Source organism: Sciurus carolinensis, chromosome 12 (genome assembly GCF_902686445.1).
Source record: "Sciurus carolinensis chromosome 12, mSciCar1.2, whole genome shotgun sequence".
Lineage (NCBI taxonomy): Eukaryota > Metazoa > Chordata > Mammalia > Rodentia > Sciuridae > Sciurus > Sciurus carolinensis.
In genome coordinates, this window is record NC_062224.1 from 18471109 (window position 1) to 18494860 (window position 23752).

A 23752-nucleotide genomic window follows, 5' to 3' on the forward strand; every position below is an offset into this window, starting at 1 on the left:
CAAGTATTAGTTAATTTTGCTGCCTATACTGCTGGTTCTTTCTTTTTTTTTTTTTTTAATATTTTTAGTTGTTGATAGACCTTTATTTTATTCACTTATTTACATGTGGTGCTGAGGATTGAAACCAGTGCCTCACACATGCTAGGCAAGTGCTCTACCACTGAGCCACAACTCCAGCCCCTATACTGCTGGTTGGACATGTCAGTGCCCCAAACCATATCTTATTATTATGGATCTGTTTTCAGAATTATTTTCTGAGAGAAGGATAGGAAATCAGATCCAAATTATAGTGCACATGCTTAAATGAAGGTCCCTGGATTTTCACTAGTCTCTTGGCCTTGGTATAGTGAGTAGAATCAACCATTTTTCATTACCTAACAGCTGGTTCAGCTTCAGTAATTAGGTGGTTATAAAGTCACTATATGCTCTTTTATCACAAATATTATCCTCTACTGATTTTATATCCTGCACTGACCAGTTGAATTTCATATAATTAGGAGAATCCAAAGTAGTCCTATGTAGGTCTCTTTCTTCAAAACTAAAAACACTACTGCGGAGAACAGGTATGTACATACCCAGCAACAGAATTTTTATTTTAGATGTTGAGGGTGGGAAGAGTTGACCCGATTTGGAACTCACGTTTGCTTTCCTATCCCTACCTTCTAGACTAGGTTAAAAAAGTAGTTGGGTTTAAAGAAATAAAACTTGGAGTAAGCATACCTGCATTTGTTTCCGTTAATATTAGCTAGACTATAGCCTACCTGTAATTACAGTCCCATACCAACACATGCATTTTGTGCTGCTTTTATTTTATGAAAAAACTAATTTCAAATCTACATTAAACTAAGTTGAATACAAAGTCTTTGTGAAGAAGGCCTGGTGGTCTCATTTACAAAAATATGGCCAGTGTCCTCTTTGGCCTTAAAATTTCAGGAAGGGCACTTCAAATGGCTTCGTGTTTGCATGTTTCAGTGCCAGAGCATATGAGTAGACTCTGGCATCCACCGTGAGATGTTCTTCAGCTACTAGAGCTGCAGGAAGCAAAGAATATAACTTAGAAAATGCACTTAACAATGGATAACACTTCCAATATTTACTGAACAACTAACATATGCCAGTTCATAGGCTAGATGCTAGTAATATTTTCTATCTTCAAAGCTCCTACTCCAGAATGAAGGACAGAAAAGCAGGATCACATTGCCAGCACAAGACAGAATACCAAGGATAATGATTTTATGTGTTGAGAGAGCAAAGTTGTAAGTTCACAGAGCCAATGGTTATGCTTGGTTTACAGCTGAGGGTTTACTCTTCTGAAACGTCAAGGTGATGATTATGCAGTATCTTGCCTAGGAATTCGGGTGGCATTCCCATCACTGGAGGGTGCACAATTCCCCTTTGCAGACTAAAATATGTGCATGTTAGGCCTGGAGTAAGAATGTGTTCTCAGAACTACATAGCAGGCCTTAATGAGAACTTCTTTTTCACTCCAACGGAGGTTGTCAGACTTTGAATGTTAAGTTTGCCTAGCCACTTCTTTGGGAACAAGCTCAAAGATAACTTGATCCCCGAAGGCAGGGATCATGTCCTACTCACTTATGCATGGCAGGTGCTTGATAAGTGTTGAACGCTATTATTTGTGGCAAACTGATCTTAAATACCATCCTTACACCTTCTCAAATGTTCCTTGTTGAATAAATTACTTGATTGCTGTATCCTGAACCTACTAAGGTTAGGCAAACTGGTTCTTTTATCCTCTCTCTCCCTCCCCTTCTCCTCCTCTTGCTCTATTTCTCCCTCTCTTCTAAGACCAGAAACAAAGGTAATTTAGGTGGGAGAAAGAACATTTTTTAAAAAGAATACTCTCCTAAAGGAAGAAAGAATAAAAACAGATAGCATGTAGCATTATCCCATTTAATTTTGCTCATGCCTCCTCAGAGGTAGGGGTTATTATTATTCCTGTTTTAGGGAAAAGTTTAGAGACCAAGACTTGTTTGAAGCCATAACTAATCACAGTCGCTGAACTTCAAACCAAGACAGGAATGTGGGACTCGGAGCTACATTGCCTTTTTTATTTATTTATTTTAACAGGATTGAACCCAGTGGTCCTTTACCTCTGAGTTACATCCCCAGCCCTTTTTATTTTGTATTTTGAGATTAGAGTCTCACTAAGCTGCTTAGATTTGTTGCAGCTGGTCCTGAACTTGCACTCCTCCTGTCTTATGCATTACAGGCGTGAGCCAAGACGCACCGCTGTATTGCCTATTATTGACTGACATAGCTTTCTCTGAACGTATGTCTAATGGTATCTCTTCTTAATACGATTACTTCTAAGTATGCTTTTAAGATCTTGAGGTGGTTTTTACTTTAGGTCTAGTTTATTAAAAAGGTAAAGTAGGGACAGAGGCTGAAAGTCTGAATTCACAGTAGCTTTTGAAAGACACCCACTTTACCTTTCAAACCAGTAACAGACGTTTCAGAGTGATCTGCTTTGAAGTGAAACTGTAAGCCACTGGTAGCCATGGAAAGAAGAGACACTCTCAAAAGTTTCTGTGCAAATGATGCTTCTACTTAATGTGTGAAACAATTACTTAAAAATGGTAGAAAAATTAGGTATCAATTTCCTGAACTTATATAACCATCGGAATATTCGAATTATGAAAAGGCTCTCCTTTATAAATGAGTGGGAATCTACCCAGAAGGCACAGAGTGCTCCGGGAACAGCCCCTGTCATGTCTGCATTAACGGTGTTGCCTAACACAGTTATATAAAAGGACATCTTTCTACATAATAGTATTTTTACAAAATCCCTGTGAGATGGACTGGTTAAGAGTTACAGAATGGAACTACATGACCAGTGATTTAAAAAGGGCCACACAGCTACTTAGTTTGGTTCATTATATCAGTTTATCATGGTATATAGTAGATACTCCAAATATTTGTTGAAGAATTATTATTAAATTCTCCTTTAACTTACATCCTGCACAAAGAGCCATCCAAGACACTAGTACAGTTGCGGAAAAGCTAAGCCACATCTGCTTAAACCTTTGCGTTACTATGGAATAAAGATTTAAAGTACAGAATAGTTTTGGCTAGCCAATATGATCTTAACAGTTTTGTAGGGGAAAAAAGCCCCCTACTAAATAAAAGATTTCACTTGATATAAAATATTTTGCTTATATTCTAAAGTTCCATGCCAACTGGAAGGAAAATTACTATATATTAATTGCAGTTTTCATAATGGTTTCTAGGTATTGGACATGAAGATAAAGAAGATAAAGAAATGAAATTACATTTAATGCCCCATTTTCTAGGGATGGTGACAAGGAAAATAGAGAACATTGGATAATAATCTTAAGGTTGCTTACCATCAAGTCTATTCAGCAGGTCATTCTTTGGTAAAGAAATTACTTCCACAAATTCTAAATAAACAAAGTGCAAGTGAAAACAGGGCTAAAGACCAAGAGCCCACCAAAACAACCCAAAATATCTGTAGGGTCACCACTATGCTAAACTATACAAGTGGTCAGCAACTGGGAGTTGAATAACATACCTCCGTCCCCTGAAAATAAACAGAAGGAGAATATTTTAGCAAGACCTGCAGTGGCAATACCTTGGGAAACTCTAATAATACAAGACATATCAAAATGGCTATAAGAATTTAACAGACCTGAGTCTACCAACTTTAGTTATCTCATGGTAAAACAAGTTCCAACAGTACAAAGTTATTACTCTCCAATCACATTTTTATTAGCAAAATTTAAAAGCATATTCTACAATGTTCATATGTCAATGTAATACCTGTATACTGTGGTTAAAAAACATAAAATTTACCATTTTGACCATTTTTAAGGTTATAGTTCAGTGGCATCAAATCACATTCAGAGTGTGTATCCATCATCAGAACTTTTATCACTCCAAACAGAAACTTGGAACCCATTAAACAATGGGTAATTATTGTAATCTTATTTTCTGTCTCTCTTAATTTGTCTACTTTGGGTACTTTATACAAGTAGAATCATAATATTTGTATTTTTGTGTTGGGCCTATTTTGTCTAGCACAATATTTCCAAGGTACATACATGTTGTAGCATACCACAGCAAGTTTTTTGTGACAGCTGAATATTCCCTTGTGTGCTGAGTCCACATTTTATTTATCCATTCATCTGCTGATGGACACTTAAGTGGTTTCACTTTTGGCTATTGTGAGTGATGCTGCTGTGAGCATGGATGTCCAAGTATGTGAGTCTCTGCTTTCAATTCTTTTAGGAATGGAAATGCTGGATCATACAGTAATTCTATATTTAACTTTTTGAGGAACTGCCAAACTGTTTTCCATAGCACGTTATATTTGCAATTTAAAAATTAAGCTTTTAAAATTGGGTGCAATTGAACACGGAAACAAGAATAACTAAAGAGGGTAAGAAATTATAAAAATTCTCACTCATACAGTGGTATACATATAAATACTCCCTTTAAGAGGGTGGAAGAGAGGACATGGGATTGACGGGGGCACGAAAGCTTGAATCCAAACTTGATAAATATTTTAGAGCAAAGAATATCCTAACACATTTCCTAAATATAGAAATCAATAAGGAACACTTGATAAGCATCAGCCCCTAACAATATTTATGTTGTTCTTACAATATACGGGAATACAGAAATCAAGGTGATGTTGAAGTTTCTCACTTTATAATTAGGCCTGTAGCTCATTTTATTAAGTGGGAATAAACTTCATATAAATAAACTTCATATAAAAATATGGAAATATGTAATTTAACATTTTATATAAAGAAGTCATAAAGATCAATCAGAACGTTAAAGAAAACTATCCAAATTAGGAAAACAGACAAGAATACTAAAGTACCTCTAAAAAGACTATGATGCTTTGAATGGAAGACTTGAATTATGATTCTTTTAAAGAATTTTAACAAGTTAAAAGAATCTTTAATGGTGTTCAACCACCTTCAGTGTAGCCAACACAGACTTACCTGGCTTTGGCTTAGGTCTTACATTTTCTGCATCATCTCCATTGATGGTTACTGTCACGATGTGTGTGGTACAGTTTGACAAACCAGGATCCATACATACAGCTATGGAGAGTAGTGACAACTCATCTTAAGAAACTAGTCAGATGCTTTAGTCCTTTTTGTCATTTGTCTTACTACTTAAATGTCTTAAGAGGATTGGTTCAGGATTCAGTTACAGAATTGATACAGCAAAACTACACTTCGATATTCAGTCAGTACATGCTATAGAACTGCAGAGCATATACAGTAATATTTCTTTTTTTTTTTTTTTTGCGGTACTGGGAATCGAACTCAAGGACTTGTGCTTGCAAGGCAAGCGCCCTACCAACTGAGCTATCTCCCCAGCCCTAGTAATATTTCTCACACATATAGTTCTCACATTTCGCCCAGAGTTATGAGTCAGGTTTGGTAAGTCTGAGGCGTTAGGTGGCACTGGCTAGTTACCAGAAAAAAGATGCTTCTAGTGAAGGATGTGTAATATGGATGAGGTGAGAAAGTACTAAAGTTTAGAATGGGGAAAATTCTGAAAGGCATCTACTTTCATGATTCTCCTTCAAGTTCAGGTCCTTCTTGTTTTTACTTGCTCTCCTGAGGAGACTGATCATAACCTATTCTCACCTGAATTCTGACCATAAAGAACATCCAAACAGCTGATCCCTGTATACAGAGGAATCTACTGATCGTCAAGACACTGCCTAAGTGCACACCTGGCATGCAGTACGAACCTGGAGAACATTCAGCAACGTCACCTTTATAACCAGTTTCTTCCTCCAGCTCCCGAAGAGCAGCAGCTTCTGGACTTTCGTTGTCATCTATGAGACCTGGAAGTCCAGACCACTTATAAGATAGGATAGGGGAATTCAGTTTCTTTGCACCTTTTCATTCTAGCATAGCTCAGCTATGTTAGTTGAGTCAGAGGAATGTGTAAAGTGGTTTTTAAAGATAAAACTGGCTGGGGTTTGGAACTTAAAAGAGTTAAGGAAGAAACCCTAGGCAGATTATGTAGGTTCTGCATTCCTGTTATTTAGATCTGGAATTTTTTCATGATCACATCAACAGTCTTTATGTACAGCACAGTGTTTCTAAGGAAAAGTGACTTGATGGTGGCCAAATGGCTAAATTTGGGAGCCTGCTATGTGACACAGCACAAAAAGCAGTTTTACCGATCTTGCCTTTCTGTCCCACAGAAAAATACTGAGGTCTTATAATGAAATGCCAGAAAGGAGTAAACTGAAGGCTGGTGGGCTTCAAATGACTATTATGGTCATTGTGAGGAACAAATAAAGAGAGGCCAAGTGAGAGGAGAGTAGCAACTCAGAGTCTATTTCTTGAATGGAATAAAACAATGTAAAGAACAAATGAAGTGTAGGCTATTCAGCTACTTTGAATCTTATTAATTTCTTTAGTAAAATGGCAAGTAAATGAGAAATAATATAGTTGTCAACTGTATGTTACCATGAGCTGGACTTTTTCTTCTTTTTTTTTTTTTTTTTTGGGTGGTGATGGAGATTGAGCCTAGGGCCTTATGCATGCTCAGCATGTGCTCCATCACTAAGTATACTCCAAAACACAACCCTCATACCATTAATGACAAGCAAATGAGAATTCATCTCTTCAGATAGGGATAATCCAATAAAGTCATATATTAATATAATGCACTAAATTCTGGATAGCTTAATTACCATGTAACTAAAAAAATACTGAAATTAAGACAATTTTCTTCTCTTGTTTATAGATGGCAGATCAAGGTGTTCTGTCCATTCATGATTTTTGGAGTTGAGTCTGACCTGCTTATAACTAAACTTCTTACCAGGGGCAGATTGCTAGTGACAGAAAATGAAAAAAGTTGACAAATTAAGGAATAGCAATTCCTCAAAGAGAGACTGGAGAGAAATGTTGCAGAGAAGTGGGTGGGATGGTGTGGAAAGGTGGGCACCCAGCCTCATATTGCCTTCTTGGACTCAGAGTATCCCTGGAGTGTGGCTGGTGGCCTGGTGGAGCCTCCTACCAGAAATGTTTTGTTTTACTTGAAACCATGGACAGGTGAAAAGATGTGAAAAAGATTTAAGCACTGCAATTCTCAGGCATTGCCCTGGCTCCACAGTCCCTGAGAAGCAACAGGATGCTTAGCTACTCACCTGCTGGGAACTCCAGGCAGTAGCCACCCATGGGCGGTCGGAACTGCTTAACCAGAACAATACACTCATAATGAAGAGTTCTCTGGAGCACTGGGATGACCGCTACGCCTGTGACCAGGACAAGAAACCAGTGAACCCCTAAGAAAGGTCAGCCAGGCCAGCAGTTTGTTCAGAGCAACCCAACTAAACCTCCAGACTTCTGCATCCAGAATCTGTTCTGAATTTCCCATGAAGCAAAGAAATTAACTTAATCTTTAGTTTTGGCAGTTGACATTGTAAGCTATTCTCACTTAAAACTGTAATTAAAAAATAATCATGTTTCTGTGTTTGATTTTTTAAATAAAAAGCTCATTTTAATGGTCACCTTTTTTTTTTTTTTTTCGAGAGAGGACCTTCCTATGTTAACTGTGTTCCCAGGCTGGCTTCGAAAACCTGATCCTCCTCCCTGGGATTACAGGTGTATGCCATCATGCCCAACCTCGATTTCTTAACAAATAAAACCAAACTGAAACTAAGCATTTCACACAGGGTCAAGGACATAAAGCTCCAGTCTACGTGGACCTCTCTCACTGCAGCAGCTGGACCCCTGGTAAGTTAGTGATCTCTGTGCTCCCACAATTCTGTTAAACAATAAATCAAGTAAATTGCACTGCTTCTAGTGTACGTTAACTAGACTGGTTATTTCAGTTTTAGGGTAAAAGATCTTTCCTCCCAAATTACTTGGCCTTAATCAAAACAAAACAAAAATAAAAACAAAAACAAAAAGCGCTTGGGTTCTGGAAAATGCAAACCACCTGGGAGGGGGATGGGGCTCCTTTTAAATGCTTTTGCATCAGGTGAGAACAAGAGAGGCAGCAAAGCTACTCTGCTTCTAGTAAAAACAGAAATCAGAAAAATAAAAAGGAAAAACAAGAAAGACCTACTTTCCCTCATGCCAGAGGTGATTTTCAGGATTGTTTCTGGGGTCTCTGCAGTCAAACCATTTATGCAAGGAAAAGAAAGCTGACCTGAAAGAACAGTCTTTCCCCAGTTTCCATCACCTTTTAAAACAAGGGTCAATGGGCAAGAAGGTGTGCCAAATCATTTTACCAAGTTGAAGGCTCTCACCAGGATCCTTTGAACACTAAGGATTCCAGAAGACTTAACAAATAAAGACACAGTATGTGGCTTCAAGATTTATTTTTGGCTATAAATAATGTACATCCCCTCAAAACAAGAACCAGAAGTTCTTTATAAGAGAGCTTAGCCAGGTACGGTGGTACATGCCTGTAATCCCAGTGGCCCGGAAGACTAAGGCAGGAGGTTCAAAGCCAGCCTCAGCAACTTAGCAACCCTGTCTCTAAATAAAATATAAAAAAGAGGTGGGATGTGGCTCAGTGGTTAAGCACCTTGGGTTCAATCCTCAGTATTAAAAAAACAAACCACCCCCTCCTGAAAAACAAACAAACAAACAAACAAAAAAACAAGAAAGCTTGATTTAAGCTGGCACCAGCCCTGGCAACTCAGTGAGACCCTGGGCGGGGTGGGGGTTGGGGGGTGGGGGGTGGGGCTGAGGATGTAGCTCAGGGGGTAGAGAGCCCTGGGTTAAATCCCCAATGCCACAATAAAAAAACTTTACTTAGTTACACAGGACTGAAAAAACTAACAGGAGATTTACAGATAAAAGAACATAACTGAATGTAACTCTTCTCTGAGATCTTTGGTTACACTAAATACTCTCCTGCAATTATCTGTGCTTTCTTTATAAAGAGAGTTATAAGAGTCATACCATCAGCAGACTGTCCCTTCCTGGTTGTACGTTTCACTGTTTCCCAAGTTCTGTTCAGGCAGAGAAGATGAAAAAAATTATTAGTGCTAAAGAGGAGAATGTTCTTAGGTTTTCTGTGTATAACCACTACTCCATAAATGCAATGCATGCAAATGTACTAATGATACTGCCCAAGAAGACCAAGACTATAAAGATCTGTATTTAAAAAGCCAACTTAGAGTTTCTGAAATTACCAAAGAAAACCGCTGACACCCTATACCTAACCCTCTGAACACCATCTAAACAGAAAGCCTGCAAGGCACTTGCTTTGCCACTTTCTCAGAACACTTCAGTTTGGATCATCAATCTGCAGGTGAGCAGCGCAGCTGGTGAGTGCAGCTGTGAAGGCTGTTTGTTAAGCAGTGACACAAAGTAAGATTCCAGCCTTGTCCCCAAGAGTGAGACCATGCACAGTGTGAACTACTGACACTATTTAGGTAGATTCTTAAATTTATGACCTAAATTACAGTTTAAGAAAGTAGAACCTTCCCATTTATTGAGGAATTATGAAATTTAGACATGTGCTCTACTTTGCATCTGTGGAATCTTATCTAAAGGGGGAAAATGGACCCCACAGGAAAAAGATAAGGAACAGCACATTCCTGCTCCCTTTTATGTATGGTTTTACTCCTTGCTAGCGGTCTGTTCCTGGCTGTGTTACTTCAGATTTTGGTAACATCTCTGCTAATCCACTTCCTCATAGGAACGTTGGGCAGAGTTATACTGAAAATGTAGTTACTGGAAAAATCATGCTGTTCAAAGGGGAAGGAACATAACAGGAAATGTCTCCCTTTAGTCTTCATCCCTTAAGTAGAAAAAAAAATGGTAAAAAATGGGAGTGGAGAAGCATACAATTTTAGGATCTCTTCTAAAAGGAAGTAAGATATCTGGGTGGCTCTGGGGATTTGGGTAAGAAAGGAGTCAACATCTGCAGTCCAGTAGTAAGGGGTATAAATGTACTCTTGCTCATACTTTTTATCTGGTGGTTCCCAAGGTTTGAACCTTGCCACATTTCTATAAAGAGTTTTTCAATATTTAGTCTGGTTTAAAAACAAACAAAAAACTGTACATATTTCAGCATCATACCCAAATTCTAAAGGGCAAATGTGTGTAAAAATAAACCTATGAAAATACAGACTACTATGACAACTCACAGCAGCCCGACATTCCTGTTAGTAGTAAGAAGCCAACCAACAAGCAATTTCTGACAAGTAAGATAATACAGATTGCAAGAGATAAAAACACCTTTTGGCATAGCTCCCTCTGCTGCCTCTTAAGGTTAGTCCTAAAGACTGAAGAAGATAGTGCTGGAAAAAGCACTGAAGGTCCCATCCCAAATACACTAGGAATAAGGGAAACAAAAAGAGTAGCGTCATTATAGTGGTTAAGATGAAGTCAATAAGCAGTAATGAGCCATCAAGTACCAGCAATAAGATATAAATGTATAAGAAATACTAGAACAACAATGCTCCCATAAGAGGTCTAGCAATTTGAAAGGGACTTCTGAGGGATCACTTTTCAATGGGAGTGAGAGAGCTTTAATCTCTTGCCTACCAGCTTAAAACAAAGCTATGATCTCCTGGAAAATGTTTTCCCATTTCTAAAACCTGGGAAGATGTACACTATCTCAAAAATCTCTTCTAGCTTTAGAATTCTGTTTTCATTTAAATCATGCTTCAGTCTCTTGTTTCCAGGAAGCCGGCTTTGCTTTCTTCTCTCCCACTAATGGAAAGAGGTTGGATGGTAACAAAGGATGCCTCCAGCACTATCTTGAATGTCAATGTAGGGACTTACTACCAGTATGTTTTTACAACTCTATAATTAATTTCATATCCTTTCTTCTGTGAATGAGAGAGTGGACAAAAGGATTGTCTAGCTGCTATTTTATCCTTTATACACATGCTTTTATACCAGGTAATAAAGAACAGATTCTTAAAAATTTATAGAATATGGCCCACTAGAAAGTACAGAGATTCAATCTTCAAAGCTTGACATTCCAGTACAAAAATATTAATACTTTACATAAGACCTCATGAGAGGCCAGCAAGAAGACTTATATGAGAAAGAATGGAAATGAACATGTACAATTAGGTTGGTAGAGGGTACAGTCCACTCCCAAATTACTGAAATACACTCTGTGAGACCTAGACATGAGTATTCTGAAGAAAATCCCCAAATGATTCTGGTGTACATTCCCAATTAATAAGTGCTAGAAGGGAAGATGACTAGCAAGGTGAAGAGATAGAGGGCAAGAACCAACACATATTCTTAGAGGCATTAGTGTTAAGGGTTGTATTTTGTGTTATAAACTTAATTTTACAAGAAAAAGAGAACCACACCATATCACTATATATTGTGTTCCAATGTCTGTATATATTTTCACAAATATAAATACATTTGAATACAATTTGAATACACTGTTTTCCCTAAAGCCTTGCCACATTTCTATATTGGGTTTGACCCTATCCCTTACCTTTTAAAATATCAAACCCACTTAATATTTTAAGTAAGTTACAGTCTTCCAGGATGATGGTGGATCATATTGTGTTAGCTTTCTTACTTTTGGGTTTCGACTCAACAGTGCTGTATAAATATCTTAATGTTTCCTATAGCTCTCCAACACTAGGTCTTATTAACACTGGTTTTTTGTTTGTTTGTTTTTTGCTTATTTAGTAGATCTAATCAAAAGTTTTTCAAATTATTGGCAAGTCCATGTATTTTCTTCACCTTGATGACAGATGTGTCTACCCACAGAGAAACCATGCATTTTATCTGAACACTTAACAAATGGAGTTTTTATAGTAATGAATTTTAATCATGTAATCTGGATAAATCATGTGATTTAATTTTCATATTTTCTGGCTTACTCAGTATATGTCACTAGGTAAATAATCTATTTTAACACATTATAGTTTTAAATTTTATCTTTTGTTGTGCTGGGAATGGAACCTAGGGCTTCCTTACACATGGTGGGCAAATGTTCTACACTGAATTTTATTCCCAGGCCTTTTCTGATAGTTTATAATACTATCAGAAATGATTCCTAAATAGAAAGTATGGTAAACAGAAGAAAAAGAATTACATAGCTGCCTTTTTCTTTTCTTTTTTTTTTGATAGTTCTCCTATCCTTCTCTCACACATTATTTGGCAGAGTTAAAAAAGCACACATACCATTTTCTACTTTGTTTTATATGAACTTTTCCCATTTTACTAAGTTTTCTTCAAATATACATCACACACACACACACACACAAGTATTTGCAGTGCTACAGCTTCAACCCAGGGCCTTGTGCATGCTAGGCAAGTGCTATATGTATCACTGAGTTACCTCTCCCCAGCCCTATTTCTTTCTCCCCCCCCGCTTTTTTTTTTTTTTTTTTTTTTAAATAGTAAGGGGACTTGAACCCAGGGATGCTCTAGCACTGAGCTGCATCCCCAGTCCTTTTTCATTTTTTAAATTTTGAGACAGGGACTTGCTAAGTTGCTGAGGCTGGTCTCTAACTCAGGATCCTCCTGCCTCAGTCTCCCAAGTAGCTGGGATTACAGGTAAGTGCCACCATACTCAGAAATGTTTTAAGTTTTAATGAAAATTTTTCACGCATAAATCTGATTCTAAACAAGAAACAATTTCCTTAGCACATTCTCAGAAGTGGGACTGTCATGTCAAAAGGTACAATGTATTTGTGGCTATTGACAAAACAGTGAAAATATGTGTTATGTGTGGGTTTTTCTTCCAATTTACATTTCTAATGAAAAAGGTGTAAACATCTAAGTATTACCTCAAAACCAGCCATGTTTTTGTTTTCTCTTTAAATTCTTCTAATTTAGAGATTAAAGTATTGGTTTTACAAGTAACATGTATTGTTAATTATTCTGTCTTGGCAACTTAAATTAGGTTTGGCCCAAAAGTTTAGTTCCACACTAGTCTACTGGAGAGAATGGTGTTAAAATAAATTCCTGATTAGTTATTTTAACAAATTTACAATCTAATTTTATTCAGATTATCAATGATCCAAACATTCTAACAATGGAAAAACATCTTCATTAGATTCTTTATTTAATAAAGTTTATAATGAGGAAAACATAAAAAGTTACGTTAAACATTCAATAGAGATCCAGAGAACCCAAATATTGATCAGTTTATAAGAGAAGAAAAATTTTACCTAGTTTTACCAGTAGGATCCATGTAAGTTGTTTTTTCAAGCTTGACCCATTTTCCTTCTGAAATTAACTAAAAGGAGATTAGATAGTAAGTTGGGAAACTTTCTAACAAAGTTTTTTTTTTTTTTTTTTAAACCAAAGTTGTTTTTTTTTTTTTTTTTTTCCCTAAAGGGTAGCTCTATTTATCTTTGTAGTTAGTGAGGTATTACTAAGAAGTGAAAATAAGTGACATACTAAATGAACAGGGAATGGGAGCATAGCTCAGACGGAGCGCGTACACAGCATGTGGTTCAGTTCTCAGCACCAACAAGTAAATAAATTGAAACTTCTGGGATGGAGGAGGTGGGGGCAATGAGAAGGGAACACCAGGGGTGCAGGGTCTTCTGGGATGTTCCTAAAGTTCTACCCTCCAATCTGGGTGCTAGCTACATAGGTGTGTTGCGTGGGTAAAAAAACTTATCAATGTATTTTCCCATCAATGATTATACAGGAAAGCTAACTGTGGGGAAACCATGCAAAGACTAGGTTTCCTACCTGGACATGTGGACTGTCCATCCAATCTAAGACAAGTCCCTAGGACTGTTCAAGCTGGATGTTTGAATTTTGGTTACAAGGACTAACTTTCCTACGGCACTACACTGAACTGAAAGTTTTACCGTATACTTAAAGCAGTAGCGTTTTTCTTACTATCCTATCTTTCACTTCTTGCCAGCAGAAACCTAAGAATTATCAGCAGATCTGTTCACAGACAACATGTAAATGTGTCGAGATCAGAATTCCATGAAGGATTTAAAATTTATCCACTGCAATGGTTTCTGCAAGAAAAGACTCTTTAAAAACCAAATTGAATAACACATAAGACAGACATTAGTTCTACAAGTCAGTGGGATTTAGACTACAATGAACAATTTAGGTTCTTAAACATATATGTTGGGATCACAAACAGCTAAGATATGATAATATGAAGTGCCAAAGTGTTAAAAACCCCACATAGTTTTGCTTTTCTATTCAGGGAAATAGATTATTTTAATAAGAATTATGAATGTCCTATTAATAGTCAAAATCCACTTACAGTCTCATTTCATTGATACATATAACTAAGAGGGCTAAATTATTGCTGTCACACAAGAGCAAAAAGTACTTGAACCAGAAGATTTAAGAAATGACTATCTCCCAAATTAACAAGTGAATTACAACTCTGGACAGAGAACACCTGGAATGTAGCCTTTGAATCAACTCTTTAAAAACCCTATTCCCCACGATGGGCAGAATCACAGACTCTGGGAAAGAACTAACCTGTGTTTCTCATTTGCTAGCAAAGCAATAAAACTTCTTTTTCCCTCTTTAAAAAAAAAAAAAGCCTAAGCCCTAAAATGGGAGTAGGAGAATGTTTAAAACTCTCCACCTGCAACAACAGCATAAAAAATGTCTCTTAAATTTAGACTTATGCAGGAAGGGAAAAGGAAAGTGAAAAATGAATTATACCTCCTCTGAAATTATAGTCTGTTTGGTATTCCGAGAAGAATCTGTTGGTTCTTGGTTCTCCATTTTCAACCTAGCTAGTTGTTATAGTCCTCAGTGAGAAGTCACGCTGTAAGATAATGAGATTTGTTTAGGCTAAAAGTTTTCTGAATTAAACAACCATCCATCTGCAGGTTACTAATCAACCGATTCAAATGGCAAATTATCTACCATTAAAGCTGCTTCTCCTACGTGGATACCTGGTGGGCCTACCTCAGATGTTAAAGCAAATATTGAAACCCTAGGAAAGACCCAGGCAAGAACTTAAAGCCATTCCAGTTAGAAGCAGTTCACATTCAACAAACCTTACTGTGAATGGAGAGGACACATTCTTAATCAGGTTTTCTGATTGCAAATCTAACACTCTTTTCAAAGGAAAACAATGGGAAGATCACATCCCACTCTCTACACTCACGCCAGCTCTGTCACTCACTTATTAACTTTTTACAGCTAACTTATTAACAGTTTCTTGTGCTGGCAATTCTTACCTTCTCTCCTTTTTAACAAGTTGGGGTAAATGGATTTATCCTTTTAACAATTTTAAGTTTACAGTTCAGTGGCATTACATACACTCACATTATTGTGTACCATTAACATTAAAGTTTCAATAGGTATCAAAGTCATGGTTGTACAGTCAACTAGTGCCAGGTCCCCGACCCATTATTATATACTGCTTCCTCTTTCTTAGTTTCCTCCTTCATTTTTGGACTTTGCCCATCTGAGAGTCTTTTTTCCCTACCCTTTCAGCTGATGAATCATCTGGAGGCACTGCTTATTTTTCTTGCTGTAGAGAAGTCTGAAGCTATTCTGATTCCTCAACCTTTTTCCATGTGACCTGTTTTCTTTCTTGGGAAGCTTATGACCAAGAGTCTTCCCACTGATATTATTGTAAGAAGCACTCAAATGGGTTCTTCCAATACAGAAATGTCATACTGTGCTTCTTTACAGGGAATCTTTCTTGAATCACTTTGTTGATAATTTCCTACTCTGCATTTTTTCTTTCTTTAAGAACTGTTATTTAGCTATTGATCATTTCTGAAATGATTCTGACTTCTTATTGTCATTCTTCTTTTCCACTTCCTTGTTACCTTATTTATCTGCATCTCTTAATGGCTAACTCTGAAGTTTTATAGTTCTCCAACCAACTCTACCTAATAACTTTTAGCTTCAGAGAAAATAGTTATCCCTGGGGCAGGGGATACTGGACCCAAGACTCCCCTTTGGATACTGAAATCTGCTGAGACTCAGGTCTCCTAGAAAAAATAGCATGATATTTGCATATAACTTACACACATCTTCCCATATATTTAAAATCATCTCTAAATTACTTATACCTAGCGCAATGTAAATTCTACATAAACAGTTGCTAGATTATATTGTTTAATGACAAGAAAGAAGTCTACATGTTCAATACAGAAAGAACTACCCTCCTCCCCCAATATTTTTGATCCATGGTTTGTTGAATCTACGGATGCAGAACCCACAGATACAGAGGACCAATTGCATAGACCATCAAACATCAATTTGATTATCATCTGTCTTAAGGGAAAAGTTTCTTCACGAGTCTAGAGTGATAATCAAATCTTTAATTTTTACCTGTATCAGCAAGTTTCCCTATCCTAAAATACAATCAACAAAACCCAAATTGTATTTATATTCATAAAATGCCTTTATAAATCAAATGTCTGACTATCTTACGGGACCTGACTAAAGCACCTTGAGGCAGATCCATTAAAGATGAGATTAGGTGCTTGGAATGCAGCAGTGGCCCATACAGAGACAGATTCTATCCTCATGGATCTTACCTTCTGGTGGGGAGGAGAAAAGGTGAGGACCAATATACATTTGCCAGGTGACTTGAAGTATTATGGGAAAAGGTAAAGAAGTTTAAAAAGAGTAGGGAAGATATGTGGAGGATAGGGGAGGAAGTAATCTATACGGAATGATCAGGGACTTTCAAGTAATAAGAAAGCAAGCTGCAGATCTTTATATATTTAGAGACAGTCATTTAGCACATTGAAACCTAGTGGCCTAGTAAGAGAATAGGCAGATATTCCTTTGAAAATGTCCCAGATGGTGATTTATTAGGTAAATGTTTAACTGGTATTGGTTGAGAGAAATGGTTGCAACCAAAGAAGCATGCTGACCCAGATAAAAACTAACCAAAGGCAGAAAATCAACCTGTCTCTACCTGCATGCACTACACTCAGAACTTTGTAGATTTTTATCTTCTAGATGCTTATTACCTTCTATTAATAACATACACATCAGAGAAGGAAACTTGTCAATGTGTAAGGAAAGCTTCAAATTTTAGAACTCTTAGAAATAACTTAGAAAATAACTTCTAAGTAACAAAGCAGCTCTTTCCCCAATGACTACACAAACTGTCTAGAATGGTACAAAATTCTTGGATTATATCAAGTTTCTACCTCCTTTTTATTTATGTATTTTTTTTTGCAGTGCAGGGGATTGAACCAAGGGCCACATGCATGCTGGGAAAGCACTCTACCACTGGTTTACATCCCCAGCCTCTATGTCCTTTTTAAAAGTGACACTCTAACACCAAATAACTTCTTAGTACATACCCAAACTTCTAAAAGCAGGGAACCAGTCTTCAAAACCATAAGCACCAACAGAAAATACTGAAGAGCTGGGTGCGGTGGGGCACGCCTTTAATTTCAGCAGCTAGGGAGGCTGAGGCCTTAAGCAACTTGGCAAGATGCTGTCTCAAAATTAAAAAAAACTAAAGAAGGGGTTGGGGATGTGGTTCAGTGGTTAAGCACCCCTGTGTTCAATCCCTCGTTTAAAAAGAAAAAAGAAAATACTGAAGAACCATATACATCTAATCTCACCTATGAAAAGCACCTACCCTGGATTCCCAGAAGCCCCCAAATGCCACAGCATATAACACAGAAAAGTAGAGCCCCCTCTCCCATGCTGCCCCCATGTGAGTATCTTTAGGGGCAAAGGGACAACTAGTCCCTTTGGAGTTCATAAAACCTGAAGGCATTTAAGCTGTCTGCCAAGCCCCCTTCTGCAGCTGCCTATACAGCTTCCCTCCAATTTTCAAAGGCACAGTTGACTGCCCAAGGGGTGAAATAGTGAAATTCTGAAGGATAGTTCCTCATCCACTAGTCCTCATTTAAACAAGTTAGTGGAACTCAATTACAAATAGTCTAAAGATTGATCCTCAGTCAGCACTCCAAGATATACCAGTTGCTTCAAATGGATTGTATTAAAAAACATGTAAGCCAAAATATTAGAGACTGGTGGGAGGGGAGAGCTACAGCCCTAAATTGCCAAAAAATTAAAACTAAACAAGTGGCAAACAGGCTAGGCCTCCTTAGGGCAACTGGTTACAAGAAGAACTATTCTGAAGCAATCCATCCATAGTGTAAGTAACAAAAAATAGGTGATAAGCAACTTCAAAAGTATGTAGTATTCTTCATTACCAGACTCCTAAAATGTTTCAAAAAGACCATAAAAGAACCTCAAAAATAGTACCAAAGCAAGAAAGAAAACAAAGTACTCTACCCATAATCCCCAGCACCGCAAAAAAAAAAAAAAAAAAAAAAAAACAAAAAAAAAAAACAAAACTCTACCCTGATGGGCACACCACAATTTCTGTTGCTATACAAGCTAGTTTTAGGTGTTTAGGCAGCAAGTACAACCTTCCACTCAAGGGAAGGAAGATAAATGATAGATTTCTCACAAACTTGGATATATATATATATATATATATATATATATAAATATAAATATATATATTTATATATATATATATATCAGTACTAGTAACAACAGACAGATAAGAGACTGTGGGAGTTAAGATTCAAGAGGTTTAACTGAGAACTCAAAAACCAGGCTGTGGAATTTGTGTTCAGGCTCATTATTCAATTGTTACCATACCCAAAACCCTGAAATTTGTTAAGGCTGCAAAGTGAAGCAAAAATCATAACAAGGAATTACATGTTGGCCAGTCTCTACCTGATAAGTTGAGTATCATAAACATCATCAATACTAAACCAAATAAAAAATGTAGGAGTTACCAGGTATGCTGGCACATGCCTGTAGTACCAACTATGCCGGAGGCTGAAGCAGGAGCATGGTTTGAGCCCCACGAGTTTGAGAACAGACTGAGCAGCATAGCAAGATGCTTCATTAAAAAAAGAAAGAAAGAAAAAAAAAAAAGATGTAGGCCTTTAGATCATAAGGAAAGTCTCTGATAGACAAAGATGGGTCAAGGAGCTAGAACAGTTAAAATAACAGAGGGGAGAAATCAACAAAGCTCTTTGAAAGAAATTAAGTGAGAACATCAGATGATTTTGCAGAAATAACTTTATGATTATGTTCTTAAAGCCAAGCCTCAGAATTCTTAATTACACAAAAAAGCCACTCGATTTAGTTAGGTACAAAAGAACTGGATAATTAGTATAACTGTATTCAATAATTTTGGTTACAATCATAAAACTTTAAAACTTGACTTTTTAAAAAGAAAATATTTGTTAATCCTTCTTTTGTACCATTTATGGTAAAATTTTGGTTACCATATCATCAAATGGATTAAGTGACCTTTTTGCTGCTGATAATCAACCTCAGATAATTTGTTAATGATAGAATCTACTTCAAGTTTTTGTGAGGTTTTGTTTTCTTTCATTTAGCAGGTGTGGGAAGGAACTAAAATTTATTGAGATTATAGTAATTAGTAATTTATCACTTGATTCTGGTTAAACAAGAGTGAACTGACTGAACTCCTGGGAAGGGTTAACTGGTTATAGTAATGACCCAAGCAAAGAACCTCTTGTAATAGATTAGGCAAGAAATTAATATATGTTTGAAGTAGGTTGGTGGCAGTGACAACAGAAAAAAGCATTTACTTTCTTGTAGAAAGTTTGTTATTTGCCCTAAAACAGGTTCTAGGGAAGAGGTAAATCCAAGCTACTTCCAGGAGATGATTTTAAGGGAAACTAAGATATTAGGGAGTTCATGTTTGGAAACTGGTATCCATATGAATATCCATATGAAAGAAAACTTCCAAGAGTTGAAAATATTAATCTAGAAGACTTAGTTATATTATGGATTCAAAGAAGTACATGTGCTGTCACAATCTTTTTTTTTTTTTTTTTTTTTTTGCGGTACTGGGGATCAAACTCAGGGCCTTGTGCTTGCAAGGCAAGCACTCTAGCAACTGAGCTATCTCCCCAGCCCCAACTGTCACAATCTTTACTCTGGATTTGTGCCATAACCTCCCCCACTGCAGAATCACTTGACTACTAATATTTGTTAGTATGCATGAGAAAAAGCAACTATTCCCACTGTTGTAAAGGTTTCAGTGAAGAAATATGAATATAAACACTTCACGGCTAAACCAAGAAAAATCTGGTAGTTTATAAAAGGGTGAAAGCTAATTCAGCTGTATTCACTTCAAACTTGAGCATCTCCTGTTAATTTAGTTGATGCTGGTTAAATGTGGAACAGGTTAAAACCAACTGAAAGTACTTCTAAAGTATATAACCTGAATAAAAGACATTTATATCAAAATAATTTCCTGCAGTATCTATATTTAATAGCTTTTAAATTTAGCTGTGCCTGTAAAAAAAAAAAAAAAAAAAAACTGCAATGCTGTACTAAAGTTCAAAAGTTTCTTGACCTGTTTAGGAATTACTCCTTCCAAAAGGACTATGTTCTCAGAATCTGTTTTCTCCCACACATTTGTTAATTCCTATCTTATACAGAAAATACCTTACTAAATGCATTTCAGTCAGTTCTAACATTTCTTTCAGCTGCAACTTTTTTTTTTTCCCTAGGCAAAAAAATTAAAAAAGTAAAAAAGTATGAGTGCCCTCTCACATCTGCTGTTAAGTCTCTTAGCTCTGGTACCATTCTCCAGTATTAGGAGATGGAGAATAAGGAATATAGTTTCTTCCCACTACAGCCCCCACTCCATTGATACACAGTGCAACATTATAACCTATTTACCTCTGCTTTGAAATTGTATCCTTTAAAGTGGTTAGTTAACCACTTAGCCAGTAACATTTTTACATTTTTGAGAAAAACAATTTATCTTCCCCGGGGCGAAGTTTCTAACTTCAAATACACAGTGGATCCTGTTTATTATTTCTAATGAATACCTTCCTAAAGAGGCCTGCAGCGGGTGGGGTTACCTCTAATTTAAAACTGCTTAGATCGCCCTAAGAGTGTGCATTTATACTGCACATCTTTAGATATAGGTGCCTGGGACAAGCACCTATAAAAACCACTAGGGTTTTTTTTTTTTTTTTTTTTTTTTTTTTTTTAAGTACAGGGTATTGAACCCAGGGGCAATTTGCCACTAATGAGCCACATTCCCGGCCCTTTTCAATTTTATTTAATTATTTTATTTTTTATTTGAGGCAGGGTCTCGCTAGGTTGCTCAGGACCTAAGTTGCTGAGGCTGGTCTTGAATTTGTGATCCTCCTGCCTCAGTTTTCCCAAGCCACTGGAATTACAGGCAAGCGCCACCGTGCCAGGCTACCACTAGGTTTATAAAGGTGTTTCTCAGCAGCTAGTAATTCCTCTCTCTTGGAAACAAAACTCAACTTTGTGGGGTAACAAGTGGAAAGGGGAGTAGCAACGAGAAAAAAAAAAAAGATATTACAAGTACAACGAGAATTCTTCCAATTTTAGGATCCCATCATTTGAGAGACTGAAAAATCTGGTTGTGTGTTTTCCAGGCTAACAACTTTGCGGGGTTGGACCAAATAAACTTGATGCTCAAAGCAGAAAACGTTCCTCTTTACTCTTTTTCAAACTAACCCGCTCCCCTTTTACCTCCCAAACCGAACACCACCTCCCACTCCACCCTATGAAGGTACAGGAGGGATTCCTCCCTGTCTCTCAAAATCCACACCCACGAATGAAGAGAGGGTTCCTCTTCATTCCCCTTCTTTGCAGATGCCTCAGTCAATATACTCAAACATTTTAACAGTGGGGTTCCCTGCTTCCTCCTGTAGTCCTGGTTTTCCATCCCAGTCTCTGGTTTTTCCTTCCGCGCCGGGACTCTAGCCCAGCCGCAGACTGGGAGACACGCGCGCGGCTGCTGCACTGTCCCAAATCATGTGTGCTCCCGCCCTTCCTCTGCACTCCCAAAGAGACCTCGTCCGGTGATTGTCCCGCACCCATTTACCTACTCCAAGGTGTGGGGTGAAGAAGGGAACAGGAACGAAAGAAAAAAGGACGAGCCTAAAGCAGCCGTCTCAGCAGATACCGGTGGCACGGCTTCAGACACCGGCGCCTCTCGCGGTGCTAAGAGGATGTGCATGCGTTCTCCTCCCGGCACCCGTAGAAATTCCGCCGCTGACTTAGCTTTAGATGATTACCTTCCGGGTCGCAATGCGTCTAGGGTGAACGCGAAGCCATAAACTTAATTTCTTTCTTATACTTGTAAAATTCCTCTTTCCGGAGTCAAACGCTTTTTGTGTGTGCCGGTGTTAAGAGTACTCCCACGACTGACTTGCGCCTCCTTTTCTCCTGTTGCCTGTACAGACCGGAAGAGTCTTGAACCGAAATACCTCAGGGGGCACTTCCGGAAGTGCAACCTAGGGTTCCGGGAGAGTGCTGGCAGGTGAGGGAAAAGTAGGGACGCCGGTAGCTGGAGGATGAAGAAGGAGCATGTGCTGCACTGTCAGTTCTCCGCGTGGTACCCGCTCTTCCGAAGCCTTACCATCAAGAGGTAAGATGGGAGAGCTTAGCCCGGGCTGCTGGCAAAAGCGAGATGCGGCGTTGGGGCAAATCCGATCTCCGCCGAAAGGAGTGCAGGCCTTATAACGACCGGAAAGGAACGACGATGTCGAGGAGTCGACTTCTTAGTAGTATGTGAAGCAAGGAGATTAACGAAGCTCAGCCTTTGCCGGGGTTCCTGTTGCAATCTAGGAGTGTGCTGGGGGAGGTAGGAGGGGAAGTCCTGGTTCAGTGAGGGTCGGAGGCGGGCGACCCTCACTGGATTAACCTAGTGGAGGCCTAGGAGTTCACCAGCACTACTTTTAGAATTGCCAGAGGCGCCAGGCGATCTAGAGAACTGGACAGTCTGGGCTTTGCCACTGACCGTCCCGCCCGGCTCCCATTGCTTTCCGCCACCGAAGAATGAGAGCAATTTATACAGACCCCACCTCCAAGTCAGTTGTGAAGCTCCAGCTTTCCAGTGTATATTGAAAGAGTTAGTATATATCATTAGGGATGGTGATGTGCTGTGAGAGGAAGCAGGCTATCCGGAAAAGAAGTGGAATAGTATTTGTTTTATAATTCTCTTGACCCCAGTTTGCAGGACAGGCAGAAGATTAGCTGTTTCATCCTTTGTCCCTTCATTCATGGTAATGTAGGCAAGGCAGCCAAGAGACTACCTCTAGCTGTTCAGAAGCAGTCATAACTCTTGGGATAGATCTAAGGCTTGGGTTCCCATGAATGGGATTTTCTGTATTTTGCTCACTTCTTTATTTTATTCTATTTTGGCACTGGAGATTGAATCCAGGGGGACTTTCTTACTGAGCTACATCCCCAGCCCTTATTATTTTTTATTTTGAAACAGGATCTGCTTGGTTGCCTAGGGCCTAGCGAAGTTGCTGAGGCTGGTCTTGAAGTTGCAGTTCTTCTGCCTCAGCCTCCTAAGTTGCTAAGATTACAGAAGTGTGCCAGGGCGCCTCACTGCTCACTTCTCTTTTAGGCCTACATTGTCACTTATTTGGACATTAACCATCTCTTCGTTTTCATTGTGTCGTGTTTTGGACTCCTGAGGTGTTGGAAGTACACAGAGATTATTGAAAAACAGTTCTTTTCCATCTTTTTTTTTTCTTTTAACAATGATTTATTACTTGAGTACATGCATAAATTTATGCCACCAACGCAGAAGCTGTGGATGACTCATATTTCCAAAATGGTGCTGGGGATTGAATACAGGGCAAGCAATCTACCACTGAACTACACCCCGTCCTAGCCCCTGACAAATTAACATTTTTTTTTTCTGTGTACCTATCTTGTGTAGCCTCTAGCATAGTTTTTCTTTGTCTTAAGCTGTATAAGCATATGATTAAGAAATGAGCTCTGAAGTTAGAGCCATCTGCTTG

The 23752-nt window shown here is 38.1% G+C and overlaps 2 protein-coding genes across 4 annotated transcripts in view; one reads left to right on the plus strand and one right to left on the minus strand.

Annotated features, from left to right (window-relative positions):
* Positions 1-440: 440 nt before the first annotated feature.
* On the minus strand, positions 441-22162 carry Nudt5 (nudix hydrolase 5). 3 transcript variants are annotated; one of them, XM_047521401.1, is made up of 10 exons: positions 22013-22162; positions 14619-14724; positions 13136-13203; positions 8934-8983; positions 7166-7273; positions 5753-5848; positions 4989-5090; positions 3551-3559; positions 3366-3419; positions 441-1031 (listed from the first exon to the last, which is right to left on the minus strand). In XM_047521401.1, the coding sequence occupies exons 2-10, from the start codon at positions 14679-14681 to the stop codon at positions 922-924; spliced, it is 660 nt and encodes a 219-aa protein (XP_047377357.1). In that variant the 5' UTR covers positions 14682-14724; positions 22013-22162; the 3' UTR covers positions 441-921. The 3 variants fall into 3 exon arrangements, with proteins under 3 accessions (XP_047377357.1, XP_047377355.1, XP_047377356.1); XM_047521399.1 differs by lacking the exon at positions 22013-22162 and adding an exon at positions 21820-21975 and having other exon boundaries at positions 442-1031; XM_047521400.1 differs by lacking the exon at positions 22013-22162 and adding an exon at positions 21824-21974 and having other exon boundaries at positions 442-1031.
* The window catches only part of Cdc123 (cell division cycle 123), a 52059-nt gene continuing 50331 nt past the window's right edge, over positions 22025-23752 (plus strand). Inside the window, exon 1 of the mRNA XM_047521402.1 lies at positions 22025-22365. Coding sequence (XP_047377358.1) covers positions 22292-22365 — 74 coding nt within the window. The 5' untranslated portion in view covers positions 22025-22291. The remainder of the gene's footprint in view (positions 22366-23752) is intronic.

Coding starts and splice junctions, on each gene's coding strand:
- Nudt5 (XM_047521401.1), bottom strand. CDS start 14,681: ATGGAGAACCAAGAACCAACAGATTCTTCTCGGAATACCAAACAGACT. Junction 7,274..8,933: donor GAAGGGACAGTCTGCTGATG/GTATGACTCTTA, acceptor TCCTGGTCACAG/GCGTAGCGGTCATCCCAGTG. Junction 5,849..7,165: donor CTGCCTGGAGTTCCCAGCAG/GTGAGTAGCTAA, acceptor CTGGACTTCCAG/GTCTCATAGATGACAACGAA.